Source organism: Sphaeramia orbicularis, chromosome 1, assembly GCF_902148855.1.
Source record: "Sphaeramia orbicularis chromosome 1, fSphaOr1.1, whole genome shotgun sequence".
Lineage (NCBI taxonomy): Eukaryota > Metazoa > Chordata > Actinopteri > Kurtiformes > Apogonidae > Sphaeramia > Sphaeramia orbicularis.
The window spans coordinates 59,120,788-59,135,787 of NC_043957.1; the positions used below are offsets into that span (position 1 = coordinate 59,120,788).

The window sequence follows — 15,000 nt, forward strand, 5'->3', positions numbered from 1 at the left end:
TGTTAGCGCCTAAAAAAAAACAAACAAATAAAAAAAACACACACACACTGCTGGTGTTAGCACCTAAAAAAAAAAAAAAAAAAGCACCGCTGATGTTAACGCCTAAAAAAAACAAGAAAAACAAAACAAAACAAAAAACACACTGCTGATGTTAGCGCCTAAAAAAAAGACCAAAAATAAAAATAAAAAATGTTTATTTACTTATTTATTTATTTATTTATTTATTTTAAATTTAATTTAAAAAAAAAAAAGGAGGAGCAGGACCGGCCTCCATCAGATGCACGAGGGTGAAGACAATGACAGACAAAAGTGAAATAAAAAACAGATGCTTTCTAACTGTAAAAAGGGATGTGTGATGTTTTTAAAGAAGTGCAGTGTGAACCTGTCACAGAACTGTTTCCTCCTATTGTTGTTTTTTTTATTTTACAAAGTAAAAACAGGAACATGATATTTTTCAAATGAGCAGCTTCAGCAGCAGGAGACAAACTATGAACGAAAAAACCACAAATGACTGACATTAATATCCCTAACTCAAAATACACTGTATGTCCAAAAGTATTGGGACACGTTGAATTCAGGTCTGTCTTTTCTACATATCATTGTTTGTGCGTTTGATGGTCCTGAACAGGACGTCTGACCGCTGATGTGTCCACAGATTTCTGTCCACAGAGTTGATATAAACCTCAGTATTTGACTGGAGTTCATGGCAGATCTTTGTTCCTCAGTCAGATGGGATGACAGTAGATGGAAATTACTATTTACAGTCAGAGCAGCAAAAATAGTACAGACATTTACAGGAAGAACACCGAAAATCACAGCCAGGGAGAAAAAAAAAACTGGGTGGCTTTTAGGTGAATTCTGGGTGATTCTCAGGTGGTTTTAGGTGGTTTTTGGGATCATTTTTCTGTGATATTTAGGTGGTTTTTTAGGTGTTATTTGACTGATTTTTGGGTGATTTTCAGGTGGTTTTTGAGAGATTTTTAGGTGATTTTTTTAAAATGATTTTTTGTGTGATTTTTAGGTGATTTGTGTGTGATTTTTCTGTGATATTTAGGTTTTTTAGGTGTTATTTGAGTGATTTTTAGGTGATTTTGGGGGGATTTTTCTGTGATATTTAAGTTTTTTTAGGTGTTATTTGACTGATTTTTAGGTGATTTTTCTGTGATTTTCAGGTGATTTTTGGGTGATTTTAAGGTGATTTTTGGGGAATTTTGGGGGGGGGGGGGTCTGTGATATTTAAGTTTTTTTAGGTGTTATTTGACTGATTTTTAGGTGATTTTTGAGTGATTGTCAGGTGGTTTTTGGGTGATTTGAGGATGATTTTTGAGTGGTTTTTAGGTGGCTTTTAGGTGGTTTTTGGGTGATTTTGGGATCATTTTTCTGTGATATTTAGGTGTTTTTTTAGGTGTTATTTGACTGATTTTTGGGTGATTTTCAGGTGGTTTTTGAGAGATTTTTAGGTGATTTTTTTAAAATGATTTTTTGTGTGATTTTTAGGTGATTTTTGTGTGATTTTTCTGTGATATTTAGGTTTTTTAGGTGTTATTTGACTGATTTTTAGGTGATTTTGGGGGGATTTTCAGGTGATTTTTGGGTGATTTTAAGGTGATTTTTGGGGAATTTTGGGGGGGGGTTCTGTGATATTTAAGTTTTTTTTAGGTGTTATTTGACTGATTTTTAGGTGATTTTTGAGTGATTGTCAGGTGGTTTTTGGATGATTTGAGGATGATTTTTGAGTGGTTTTTAGGTGGCTTTTAGGTGGTTTTTGGGTGATTACAAAACGGCATAAAAAACATTTGGTAAATTTAGAGATAGCACATTTAAAACCATAGTCATGGATTAAAATAAAATTAAAATAATCAATGTTGATATAAATTCAGTCCAAACCATCTGTGAGTCATTTTGGAAACAAAGATAATAAATGAACCCAAACAAACCAATGCACTGATATCTATCCCATAATATCAAACTCTATTCTGACATTAGTCCTTATTGTTTTGGATCCCAGAGCCTGTTAGAACACAAACACCTGGATTCAGTGTGTCCACATACTTTTGGACACATAGTACACGTGCAGTTTTATTCTACTAACAGCGTCAGGTTAGTGTTTGGATTGAATCTATTTTCATCTACGTTCACATGTTTACACCATCCACTGTTAATACAAAAATACTGACTGCTTCAGACCAAGGTTATTATCGTTAACGAAAACTAACGAAATGAGGAAAACTAGAACTGTAAAAACATTTTCTTTAACTGAAATGAATAAAAAGCATAATTAAAAGAAAAAAACATAACTAACTGAAACTGTATTGTGTGTTTACAAAACTAACTAACACGGATAAAAATTATGGATAAAATTCCCTTCGTTTCATCTTTGTCAATGTCGGATTGATACAAAATTTATTTATTTAGCTTGAGCAATTTCCTCTGCACATGATATTTAAGGGTCCGTCACTTGTGTTCACTTGTGGTTTCCAGTCGTCTTCTGGTCCCCACTCTACCTGGAAACATGGAGACTAAAGCAGCAGAGTCCTGTCTGGGATTGATTTGAATAGGAGCACAGAGAAGAAGAGAAAAGAGACCACTGAACTACAGCTGAACTACAACTGAACTACAACTAAACTACAACTGAACTACAACTAAACTACAACTGAACTACAACTGAACTACAACTAAACTACAACTGAACTACAACTGAACTACAACTAAACTACAACTGAACTACAACTGAACTACAACTGAACTACAACTAAACTAAAACTAAACTACAACTAAACTACAACTGAACTACAACTAAGCATTTAGAAAATAACGAAAACTAATAAAATCTATCAAACCTGCTCTAAAAATGAATTAAAACGAACTGAATTAGAGAAAAAAAAGTCCAAACTAAATAAAACTAAACTAAAATGAAAAATCCAAAACTATTCGGACCTTGGTTCAGGTTTCTGTTTAACACTTAACATTTAACATTATTTGTTTTCAGTTCCAGAAAACACAGAGGAATTGCGTTGGTTTCTGTGAATGGCTTCTCAGTCCGTCACAGTTTCCTAAGAACTGTGTTTATGGGATCGTTAGTGTGTTTTTACCGCAGGATTTGACGTCGCAGAGAATGTGTTGGTCGTCGTGCAGGTAACCGTGAAGGACCAGACGCATGGGGAACTCTGCAAAGACGAAACTCAGCTGGAAGAAGAAAAACAACAAAAACAAACATCAGGACGCCGAACTCCCACATGTTTGGGTTTACAGGTGGTTTGAAAGCAGCGTCAGGGAAGGACTCACATGAAAGATGATGAAGAAGACTGAGTGGAAAACGATGATGTATCTGTGACACGCCCCCTTGGGCAGCTTCTTCTGCTCCTGCACATGCTCTTCTTTGTAGTGGGCGTACTCGTAGTACTGCTGCGCCATCCTGTCGGTGTTAGACACAAACTGTGAGGAAAAACTCTGGGTTCAAAACAATGAGGCATGTGGTGTTCGTATCCAGCGGTATTATGGGTAAAGCCACTTCCACAGCAGTCCGTCCTAGCACCGCCTCCACAGGGGAGGGGTTTGTTTCTGCACTGATTCCTCATCACATTGGAATGAAAAAACTACTTTTCACCTGAGGAGACTGTGTTTGTCCAAATGAAATGTGTACGTGCAGATACTCATGAAAATAATTACAAAAATTTTTACAAATGGTTTACCAGTAGTGTTAAATAAGGCAACTATAACCATGTATGCAGATGACTGTACAGTTTATTTGACAGCACCCACATGTCTGCAGTTACATCTGTCCCTTCAGCAGGAATTGCAATCTGTGATTAAATGGATCTGGAAAAATAAGCTGGTTCTTAATGTATCAAAAACAAACAGTATTATATTTGGCTCAACCCATACTCTACATCATCAACCTGAACTGAATCTCATCATAAATAAAGTATCTGTGAAACAAGTTCAAGAAACAAAATTACTGGGAGTTCTGTTCGATAACAAACAGTCTTGGACTAAACAGATCGATAATATGACGACCAAGATGGAAACGCTGTTTGTGTGGTCGAAGGTGTGCAGCTTTTATGTCACCAGCTGAACTAAACTGGTGCTTCAGTCCTTAGTCCTGTCAGTGTTGGATTACTGTCCAGCAGTCTGGTCAAATACAACACTAGAAAATATTCAAAAGTTGCAAATTGTACAAAATAGAGCCGCTGGCACTGCACTGCAGTGTGTCTACAGAACAAATGTTACTGAGATGCAGAACCACTGGAACTGACTCTGCTAAAAAAAAACATGACTTTATTCATGACTGCTTTTCTTTAGTAATACTATTAGAACAAAAAACCCTCCATCTTGTACAAAAATGTTTCAGTTCAGACAGACAGAGCTGTGCAACCAGAGGGAATTTTACACAGACCCAAATCAAGAACCAATGCAATGAAAAGAATGGAAAAATACAGAGTTATACAAGAATGGAACCAACGACCAGAACATTTCACACAAGAAAAGTGTCCAATGAAATTTAAGAAATCAGCCAAGAAACATCTACTGACCATAAATGACTGATACCAGGGTTAACTGAATATATGTACTGTATATACTGTACCACTGCTGACCTATAGGAGCTGTCCTGTCTGTAGTTTTGTCTGTTGTTTATTTTTGTGTGTGTTATGTAGTATGTGAAAAATAGTTTTGTATGATTATATTGTATGTTATTCACATTGACTAGTTATAAAGTTTATTGTAAGGACCCAAGGAAGAACAGCTGCAGCTATGGTACAGCTACTGGGGATCCGAAAGAAAGAAAGACAGAAAGAAGAAAGAAAGAAAGAAAGAAAGAAAGAAAGGAAGAAAGAAAGAAAGAAAGAAAGAAAGAAAGGAAGAAAGAAAGAAAGAAAGAAAGAAAGAAAGAAAGAAAGACAGAAAGAAAGAAAGAAAGAAAGAAGAAAGAAAGAAAGAAAGAAAGAAAGAAAGACAGAAAGGAAGAAAGAAAGAAAGAAAGAAAGAAAGAAAGGAAGAAAGAAAGAAAGAAAGAAAGAAAGAAAGAAAGAAAGACAGAAAGACAGAAAGAAAGAAAGAAAGAAAGACAGAAAGAAAGACAGAAAGAAAGGAAGAAAGAAAGAAAGAAAGAAAGAAAGAAAGAAGGAAAGAAAGAAAGAAAGAAAGAAAGAAAGAAAGAAAGAAAGAAAGACAGAAAGACAGAAAGAAAGAAAGAAAGAAAGACAGAAAGAAAGACAGAAAGAAAAAAAGAAAGAAAGAAAGAAAGGAAGAAAGAAAGAAAGACAAACAAACAAACAGCTCTTCTCAGACTTGGACTGTAAATAACAGTGATTAAAGGTCTAAAGGTGTGATTAAAGGTTAGGGTTAAGGACCTGAACGAGGTTAGGGTTAGGGACCTGAACGAGGTTAGGGTTAAGGACCTGAACGAGGTTAGGGTTAGGGACCTGAACGAGGTTAGGGTTAAGGACCTGAACGAGGTTAGGGTTAGGGACCTGAACGAGGTTAGGCTTAGGGACCTGAACGAGGTTAGGGTTAGGGACCTGAACAAGGTTAGGGTTAGGGACCTGAACGAGGTTAGGGTTAGAGACCTGAACGAGGTTAGGGTTAGGGACCTGGTGCAGAATGAGGTTAGAGTTAGGGACCTGGTGCAGGGTTAGGGACCTGGTGCAGAATGAGGTTAGAGTTAGGGACCTGGTGCAGGGTTAGGGTTAAGGACCTGGTGCAGAATGAGGTTAGAGTTAGGGACCTGGTGCAGGGTTAGGGTTAAGGACCTGGTGCAGAATGAGGTTAGAGTTAGGGACCTGGTGCAGGGTTAGGGTTAAGGACCTGGTGCAGGGTTAGGGTTAAGGACCTGGTGCAGGGTTAGGGTTAAGGACCTGGTGCAGAACAAGGTCTGGTATCATCCTGTTGAAATTACTCCGAGGAATAAATGTGGACTTGACATCAGCAGACATCTGTGTGAAATTCAATGTCTGATTAGATTAGAGGTTCCTGTTCACATATGGAAGTCAGCCATGTGGACTCTGATGTAGCCCCAGACCATCACAGACTATCACAGACCATCACAGACCATCACTGACCATCACAGACCATCACAGACCATCACAGACCATCACTGACCAGACCATCTGGAGAGTCTTTTTCAGATTAGATTAGATTAGATTAGATTAGATTAGACTAGATTAGACTAAATTAGATTAGATTAGATTAGATTAGATTAAATTAGATTAGACTAGATTGAATTAGATTAGATTAGACTAAATTAGATTAGATTAGATTAGACTAGATTAGACTAAATTAGATTAGATTAGATTAGACTAAATTAGACTAGACTAGACTAGATTAGATTAGACTAGATTAGACTAAATTATATTAGACTAAATTAGATTAGATTAAATTAGATTAGACTAGATTAGACTAGACTAGATTAGATTAGATTAGACTACATTAGATTAGACTACATTAGACTAAATTAGATTACACTAGATTAGACTAAATTATATTAGACTAAATTAGATTAGATTAAATTAGATTAGACTAGATTAGACTAGACTAGATTAGATTAGATTAGACTACATTAGATGAGACTACATTAGACTAAATTAGATTACACTAGATTAGACTAAATTATATTAGACTAAATTAGATTAGATTAGATCAGATCAGATTAGACTAGATTAGACTAAATTAGATTAGATTAGACTACATTAGGCTAAATTAGACTAGATTGGACTAGATTAGATTAGACTACATTAGACTAAATTAAATTAGACTAGATTAGACTAAATTATATTAGACTAAATTACATTAGATTAGACTAGATTAGACTAGATTAGATTAGATTAGACTAGATTAGACTAAATTAGATTAGATTAGACTACATTAGGCTAAATTAGACTAGATTAGACTAGATTAGATTAGACTACATTAGACTAAATTAGATTAGACTAGATTAGACTAAATTATATTAGACTAAATTAGATTAAATTAGATTAGATTAGATTAGATCAGATCAGATTAGATTAGACTAGATTAGACTAAATTAGATTAGATTAGACTACATTAGGCTAAATTAGACTAGATTAGATTAGACTAGATTAGACTAAATTAGATTAGACTAAATTAGATTAGATTAGACTAGATTAGACTAGATTAGATTAGACTAGATTAGACTAAATTAGATTAGATTAGACTACATTAGGCTAAATTAGACTAGATTAGACTAGATTAGATTAGACTACATTAGACTAAATTAGATTAGACTAGATTAGACTAAATTATATTAGATTAGACTACATTAGGCTAAATTAGACTAGATTAGACTAGATTAGATTAGACTACATTAGACTAAATTAGATTAGACTAGATTAGACTAAATTATATTAGACTAAATTAGATTAAATCAGATTAGATTAGACTAAATTAGATTAGATTAGACTACATTAGGCTAAATTAGACTAGATTAGATTAGACTAGATTAGACTAAATTAGATTAGACTAAATTACATTAGATTAGACTAGATTAGACTAGATTAGATTAGACTAGATTAGACTAAATTAGATTAGATTAGACTACATTAGGCTAAATTAGACTAGATTAGACTAGATTAGATTAGACTACATTAGACTAAATTAGATTAGACTAGATTAGACTAAATTATATTAGACTAAATTAGATTAAATTAGATTAGATTAGATCAGATTAGATTAGATTAGACTAAATTAGATTACATTAGACTACATTAAGATAAATTAGATTAGATTAGACTATTTTAGATTTGATTAGATTAGACTAAATTATATTAGACTAAATTAGATTAGATTAGACTACATTAGGCTACATTAGACTAGACTAGATTAGATTAGATTAGATTAGATTAAACTAGATTAGATTAGACTAGATTAGGCTAAATTAGACTAGACTATATTAGATTAGATTAGACTACATTAGGCTACATTAGATTAGATCAGATTAGATTAGACTAGATTAGACTAGACTAGACTAGATTAGATTAGGCTAAATTAGACTAGACTATATTAGATTAGATTAGACTACATTAGGCTACATTAGACAAGATCAGATTAGATTAGATTAGACTATATTAGACAAGACTAGATTAGATTAGACTATTTTAGATTAGATTAGATTAGACTAAATTAGATTAGACTAGATTAGATTAGACATCAGTCAAGTTCCTTCTAAACCATCCGAACCTCCTCCATCTGCTCTTTCTTACCTTGTGATGTAATTTCCTAAAGATGCCCACAGTGGTACGATGGCCACGCCGATAGCGACCGCAGATGGAACTAACGTGTAGTAACGCTCCCAGTAATTGGTTGAAACAAAGAGTGCGTAGATTCCTGATGCGAGGAACATCATCCACTTAGTGCCTAGAAACCTGAAGAGGAGGTGTTGAAAGAGTTTATAAAAAGCAGCACAAACCGGAGCCGTTTGTCAAACACTGAAGTCACTAAACACACAGATCAGGAATGCAGGAAAACGCCACGACTGGAGCCAAATATTCCCATTTTCCCTCGCTGTCATCCTCTCCAGTGTTCTCCTCTGATTTGATGTAAACACAGAGGGAGCTTCAGTCCTGAATGTGCAGATTTGATTCAGCGCTAACGGTGAATGTATCCAGTGAAAAGTGACTGTGAGGTCAGATAACAGTTCAGATTCACCACCACAGTGAACCAGAACAGACAAGCTCCAATAATTACAGATAATGAGGTCATAATGTAGTAAAGACAGAGTCACACTGACCCAGGAAGTATCTGCGCTAACTGAAGTTTAACGGAGCTTTTTTCAGGGTCACCAGACAGAAACAGAGGTGACGTTTCCCTTTAGGATCATTTAAATCAGGGGTGTCAAACATGCGGCCCGGGGGCCAAATGAGGCCCCCCAAAGGGTCCAATCCAACCCCTGGGATGAATTAGCAAAGTGTCAAAATTCCACAGATTCATTTTAGTTCAGGTTCCACACACAGACCAATCTGATCTACAGTCAAATATCTGACAAAAAATAATGACTCCATATTTTCCTCTGGGTTTGAGGTGAAAAAATATTACATTATGTCTATAAATAATGACAACTTCAAATTTTTGTCTGTGTTTTAGTGCAAAAAATCACATTCAATTCTGAAAATATTTCCATTTCCAAACTCTCCTGTACCAATAAAATGTGTCCAACCTGAAATGTCTGTATTAAATTCAGTCCAGTTTGAATTCTTTTCTTCCTGTTCCTCAGTGTTTAGTGTCTTTGGAGATCTGATCCAGAATGCACATGGACTAATGAGAAGTGGAGGAAGAAGATTTTTAATATTGCACTTATTTTTCTTAAGAAATTTCAGTTTTTTCAGGTAATTCCCTCCATCAGGAGGTACTGTGATTACTTTGCTTTGTGTGTTTGCGTGCGTGCATGTTTGTTTGTTTGTTAGCAAGATAACTCAAAAAGTTACGTACGGATTTTCATGAAATTTTCAGGAAATGTTGATACTGGCACAAGGAAGAAATGATTAAATTTTGGTGGTGATCGGGGAGGGTGGGGGGGTGGGGTGTTGCAGATCTGTCTTGGTGGAGGTCTCCGCTCTCTGAGTGATTTTCTTGTTTACATTTTTTTTTGTTTGGATAGTTTGTAAAAGTAAGTATTTTCATAGTTTCATGGGGTTTTTTGCACTAAAGCAGGGACATAAATTGTCAGTTGTCATTATTTATAGGTGCTTCTGTTCTTCTTTTCCTGGTTCGGCCCACTGCAGATCAAATCAGGCTGAATGTGGAACCTGAAAGAACAGGAGTTTGAGAACCCTGGTTTAAATAAAGGAGAATGCGAAATGTAGCGCCAGAGCCACAACCGTCTTTTAAGGGTTAATGAACATTTGAGATTACAGAAATTAAATGTAACTACAAGTGACGTTCAGTCTGTGTTGGAAATGGGATGTTTTGTGGTTGTGACCTGCCGTTGCATTTGGACCCTCTGGGCCACGGTAACATTCTCATGTCCAATCAAATCCAGTCTTTCCTTCACTGTGTGTGTTTACCTTATGAGTACAGGCGTGTACAACAGGCTGATAATGGGGGTGACGTTGATGCCCATCAGCATCTTGCGGTCGATGTCCTCTAAGCCCAGGTTACTGTACTTCACTTCGCGGTACATCATATCATAATGAAGGATCAGCTGCATCTGGAGGAGGCCTTCAACACACACACAAAAACACAAACGGAAAGTAGGGATGCAAATTATAGATTAATCATTAGTTGGGTGCCCTTATCGATTGATTAACAATTAATGGATAAATGGCGATTTTCCTGAGAACCTGAATTTCTTTTTCAGTATGGTCTGTAAGAATAAAACCTAAATATAGTTTCTACACTTCATGATAAAACCAGGTCATATTCCTGAATGAATGATTTATTGAACCGTTGGATACAGTCAGTGTTTCTTGTGGAATTCATCTGTTGGTGTGGTGGACTGTAATGGGGGGGCACGCACGTGCGTTTTGTCTGTGGGTGGGTGCACGTGCGTGGGTTTCGTCAGTGGGGGGGGGGGGGGGTTACTCGGCTGCACTCATGCAGTTCGGCTGGGGGATGTGTGTGTGTTGGATGGTAGCCGTGCGCATGCGTGCGTCACTTTCCGTCCCACTTCTAATCCTATGGGGGTACGGGGCGGTGCAGTCTGTGCCCCCGCAGAAGTGAAACGGAAACTTTTCGCTCATTTATCTTTTCTCTACCTCCTGAAGCTTCACAAACTTTAATTTGAGGGGGCAGGACAATTACATATTATACATATGTATAATAAGTCCCTCCCCCCCGCTTTTTCCTGTGTCCACTGGGGTGGGGTGACTGTGGGACATAATGTGGACCATGCCAGTGTCCCGGATCAGGAGCCTGGAGGATGTTTTCAACTTCTGTCTCACTGACTGTGGACTAGACCAACCTCCAGGAAAACGCTCTGATCCAACACCAACCCCCCCACATTTGTGCCTGTATTTATTCGGGGGTGCACCGCTCCCACAAACAGACGGTCAGTCTGTGTTTGGCTCCACCCACAAACAGACGGTCAGTCTGTGTTTGGCTCCACCCACAAACAGACGGTCAGTTTGTGTTTGGTCCACCATGTCCATAATGACAGTCAAACTCATCAACGCCATGATCCGATTCAATGACCAGATATCCCAGCCACAACGTTGCAGCGGGGACAAACTGTCAGCCTTCGGACAGGTGTGGACAGGTGGACAGGTGTGGACAGGTGTGGACAGGTGGACAGGTGTGGACAGGTGTGGACAGGTGGACTGGTGTGGACAGGTGTGGACAGGTGGACAGGTGTGGACAGGTGTGGACAGGTGGACAGGTGTGGACAGGTGTGGACAGGTGGACTGGTGTGGACAGGTGGACAGGTGGACTGGTGTGGACAGGTGTGGACAGGTGTGGACAGGTGGACTGGTGTGGACAGGTGGACAAGGGCAATTAACCGACAATTAATAATTTAATTGAGCAAATTCTTATCTACAATTAATCGATAGTCGATTGTTTACATCTTTCATGGAAAGTAAAAGTATTTCTCTTCTACCGTTGTTTGCATAAAGGCGTCTACCCCTACCCCTACCCCTGCCCCTAACCCTACCCCTGCCCCTGCCCCTGCCCCTACCCCACTCACCCATGTACACACTGTACACAATCATGGCTCCCACGCTGGCTGCTACAACATTCTTGATGACGCCGAGCCTCTTCCTCCTGTAGTATTTCCTTTCCTCCTCTTCCTCGTTGTACTCTGCCTGAGGGCCCAGAAACTCCTCCATCTGACCCACGACAGAAAACAAAACTGTTATACAACTATGAAAGAAGAGCAAAAGTGGTGAAATTTGACCATGAAGGACACAGAGCTGTGAGAATGTGGGAGGTTTTTACTTCAACCTGACACGGACGGACGGGGTTAGGGTTAAAGTTAGGGCCAGGGTCAGGTTTAGGGTCAGGGTTAAGGGTCTTTAAAGGGATGTCGGAGACCTTACCTGTCCCTGTATTGTTGTGATTAAGGATTAGGGATCAGGTTTAACCCTGTCATGCACAGTGGTCACTCCAGTGGTCAGCTGTTCAAAGCTGTTCTCTTCTATATTCATGGATTTTGTTGTTTTAGTTCCACATCAGCCAACACAGTGGACGCTTATGCACCATCCCATACACTGTAAGTCATACCATTAGTGTAAATTTGCTCTTATAGATAAACCTGATCTGCACTAACATGTTTGAGTGTAAAAAAAAAATGCTATTTGTTATTGGACTGCAATTAACAGGTTTTTTTTGGGGTTTTTTTGCATAGTATCTCAATGCAGGTATGTTAAACTGTGAGAAAACATCAGGTTAGCAGCATTAATTATTTCATAATTTTCATGCAGTATATCAGTAAATACATGTTTCTTTGCTTCTTTAGCTGGGTGGACATTATTGTAACTCCATGAAAAGTAGGAATATAATTTTTTTTCTCTTTTTTTTTCATGCCTTAAGAGGAATAAAAACACTGAGGAAAAAATATCTTGATTAAGGTTCACATAATTCATGCATGAAAGGGTTAAGATCAGGTTTAGGGTAGGGTTAAGGTTATGGTTATGGTTATGATTAGGTTAGGTTAGGTTAGGTTAGGTTAGGTTAGGTTAGGTTAGGTTAGGTTAGGTTAAGGTTAGGTTAGGTTAAGGTTAGGTTAGGTTAGGTTAAGGTTAGGTTAGGTTAGGTTAAGGTTAGGTTAGGTTAGGTTAGGTTAAGGTTAGGTTAGGTTAGGTTAGGTTAGGTTAAGGTTAGGTTAGGTTAAGGTTAGGTTAGGTTAGGTTAGGTTAGGTTAAGGTTAGGTTAGGTTAGGTTAGGTTAGGTTACGGTTAGGTTAGGTTAGGTTAGGTTAAGGTTAGGTTAGGTTAGGTTAAGGTTAGGTTAGGTTAGGTTAGGTTAGGGTAAGGTTAGGTTAGGTTAGGTTAGGTTAGGTTAGGTTAAGGTTAGGTTAGGTTAGGTTAGGTTAGGTTAGGTTAGGTTAGGTTAAGGGTAGGAATAGGGGTTAGGGGAATCTTTTCTACCACAGACAGGCTCACAAATACCATTAACATTGTTTTCTTATTAAAAAATAAAACATTTAGAAGGGTCCTCGAAAAGCTCTAAAAACATCTATCCTCCAGGTAAGTATGGTTCAAACTGTGGGGAAAAGGGGGGTGGGGGGGGTAAGGGTCAGGGGTCAGGGTCAGGGTCAGGGTTAGGGTTAGAGGTTTGGATTGGGATAAAGGTTAGGGTTAGTTTATTGTTTTTTGTTTTCAAGGTAAATGTCCATTTAATTAAATTTTCATTAAAGTAATCCATTTCATTTAATCCATCAGGAACTATTTGTATTCAATGTATTAATCCATATTTTTTCTTTGCACAGGGTTAACCCTAACCCTAACCCTAACCCTGTGTCCTGGACCATCTCGTACTTTGTTCAAGGCCTAAAATCTTCAGATTGTGTAAACCACGGGCCCTGAAACATACACGGCTCTGGACTTTTGGGGATTATGTATGAGATGAGGTGTTGCTTTAATCTTTGTTTTAATGGGGTTCCGGTCTTGCAGAAATAACACTTATTACAATTCATACATTTATTTATACATTTTTAGATTAATTTTTTAGAATCCAAAGTAAATTCTCCCCTTACTGGAGCTCCCAGGTGAGGATATGGATTTGAATTTGACACAGTGAAAACAGTCCCCTTAAGGGTCCCTCTATTTTCCTTTAATGGATGCCTGTACCAGGAAATCTTTCACATTTTTACTACGCCTATAGGCCGAAATGGTGCGAAAATATCTTAAAGATTTATCCGTTTCTTATAAAATGGTTTTTGATGACCCGATTTAGGGAGGTTAGAGTCAAGGTAAGGGTCAGGGTTAGGGGTTAGGGTTAAGGGTCTTTAAAGTGATGGCAAAGACCTTATCTGTCCCTGTATGTTGTCCTCCTGCCCACAGATTACGTTTAGGTTTTTGGGGAATCTGTTCAAAAATGCACGGGCACACAAAAAACATTGTTGTTGTGTTTCCTCAGAGGATTCCTTAAAGGAGAGTTTAAAGGGCCGTCCACCAGTAAAACTGCCCAGATCTGTGGTTTCAGGTAAGTATGTGCAGGTAAGTAAAAGGATGGGTGGGTTCTCTTTTCAAGTGTTCAGGTGGGTCAGTCATCTTCTAGAGGCTGGATGGGGTTGGAGTTAGGGCAGTGTTTTTCAACCCTGGGGTCGGGACCCCACGTGAGGTTGCCTGAAATTTCTAGTAGTTGATAAAAAAAAAAGACAAAAAAAAAAAAATTTTTTAAATTACTAATAACAGTATATGGTGAGTTGAGAGAGACATAAAAGACACGACAAACTCTGAGGCTGAAACTGAAGCACTGAATTGATTAAAAAAAATCCCAAAAATTTAAACTTACTAAAAAAAATTTACATTATATAACCTAAATGTTGTCTAAAATTAGCGTTTATTTGCAACATATTATAGCAAACTATTACATGATCAAAAACAAATTGGTTTTAGCAAATAAAAAAAAAGTCTCTGTTTCGAATGTCTGGGGTCGCCAGAAATTTGTGATGTTAAAATGGAGTCACGAGCCAAAAAAGGTTGGGAACCACTGAGTTAGGGGATCGGGTTAGGGTTAGGGTTAGGGACAGTCATGTTTGAGAAGATCCTATAAATGTTCGTCAAAACTCTTTGGGCGTCTGAAGGCTCGTTTCTCCCTCTCCAGTGGTGTGGGAGTGAAAAACAGGCCCTGGTCTGTCGGCCTCTCAATTTAAATGTAAGTCCGAGGTTCAAAGCATTGGAGTGAGTGGGGTTAAGTGGTCTCTGTACCCCAAATATTCATTTAATTGATCCATTAAGGTTTTAAAGATTGCGTCGGCTGTTGCCGTCGTCAAAGGGTTCAGTTTGTCTTTAACTCCTTCCAGTACTCTGACTGGAGTTCGCAGGAATGTATTGAATTTGCTAATGTTTGAACAGGTTAGGGTTCGGGTTAGGGTTAGGGTTAGGGTTA

At 37.8% G+C, this 15,000-nt stretch overlaps 1 protein-coding gene across 3 annotated transcripts in view; it reads right to left on the reverse strand.

The window, feature by feature from the left end:
• unc93b1 (unc-93 homolog B1, TLR signaling regulator) overlaps positions 1–15,000 on the reverse strand; it is a 39,186-nt gene that overhangs the window by 21,272 nt on the left and 2,914 nt on the right. For all 3 annotated transcript variants that reach the window (XM_030143426.1, XM_030143418.1, XM_030143434.1), the window contains 5 exons: positions 11,633–11,774; positions 10,017–10,170; positions 8,217–8,378; positions 3,286–3,415; positions 3,093–3,186 (listed from right to left, as the gene is read on the reverse strand). In XM_030143426.1, coding sequence (XP_029999286.1) covers positions 3,093–3,186; positions 3,286–3,415; positions 8,217–8,378; positions 10,017–10,170; positions 11,633–11,774 — 682 coding nt within the window. The remainder of the gene's footprint in view (positions 1–3,092; positions 3,187–3,285; positions 3,416–8,216; positions 8,379–10,016; positions 10,171–11,632; positions 11,775–15,000) is intronic.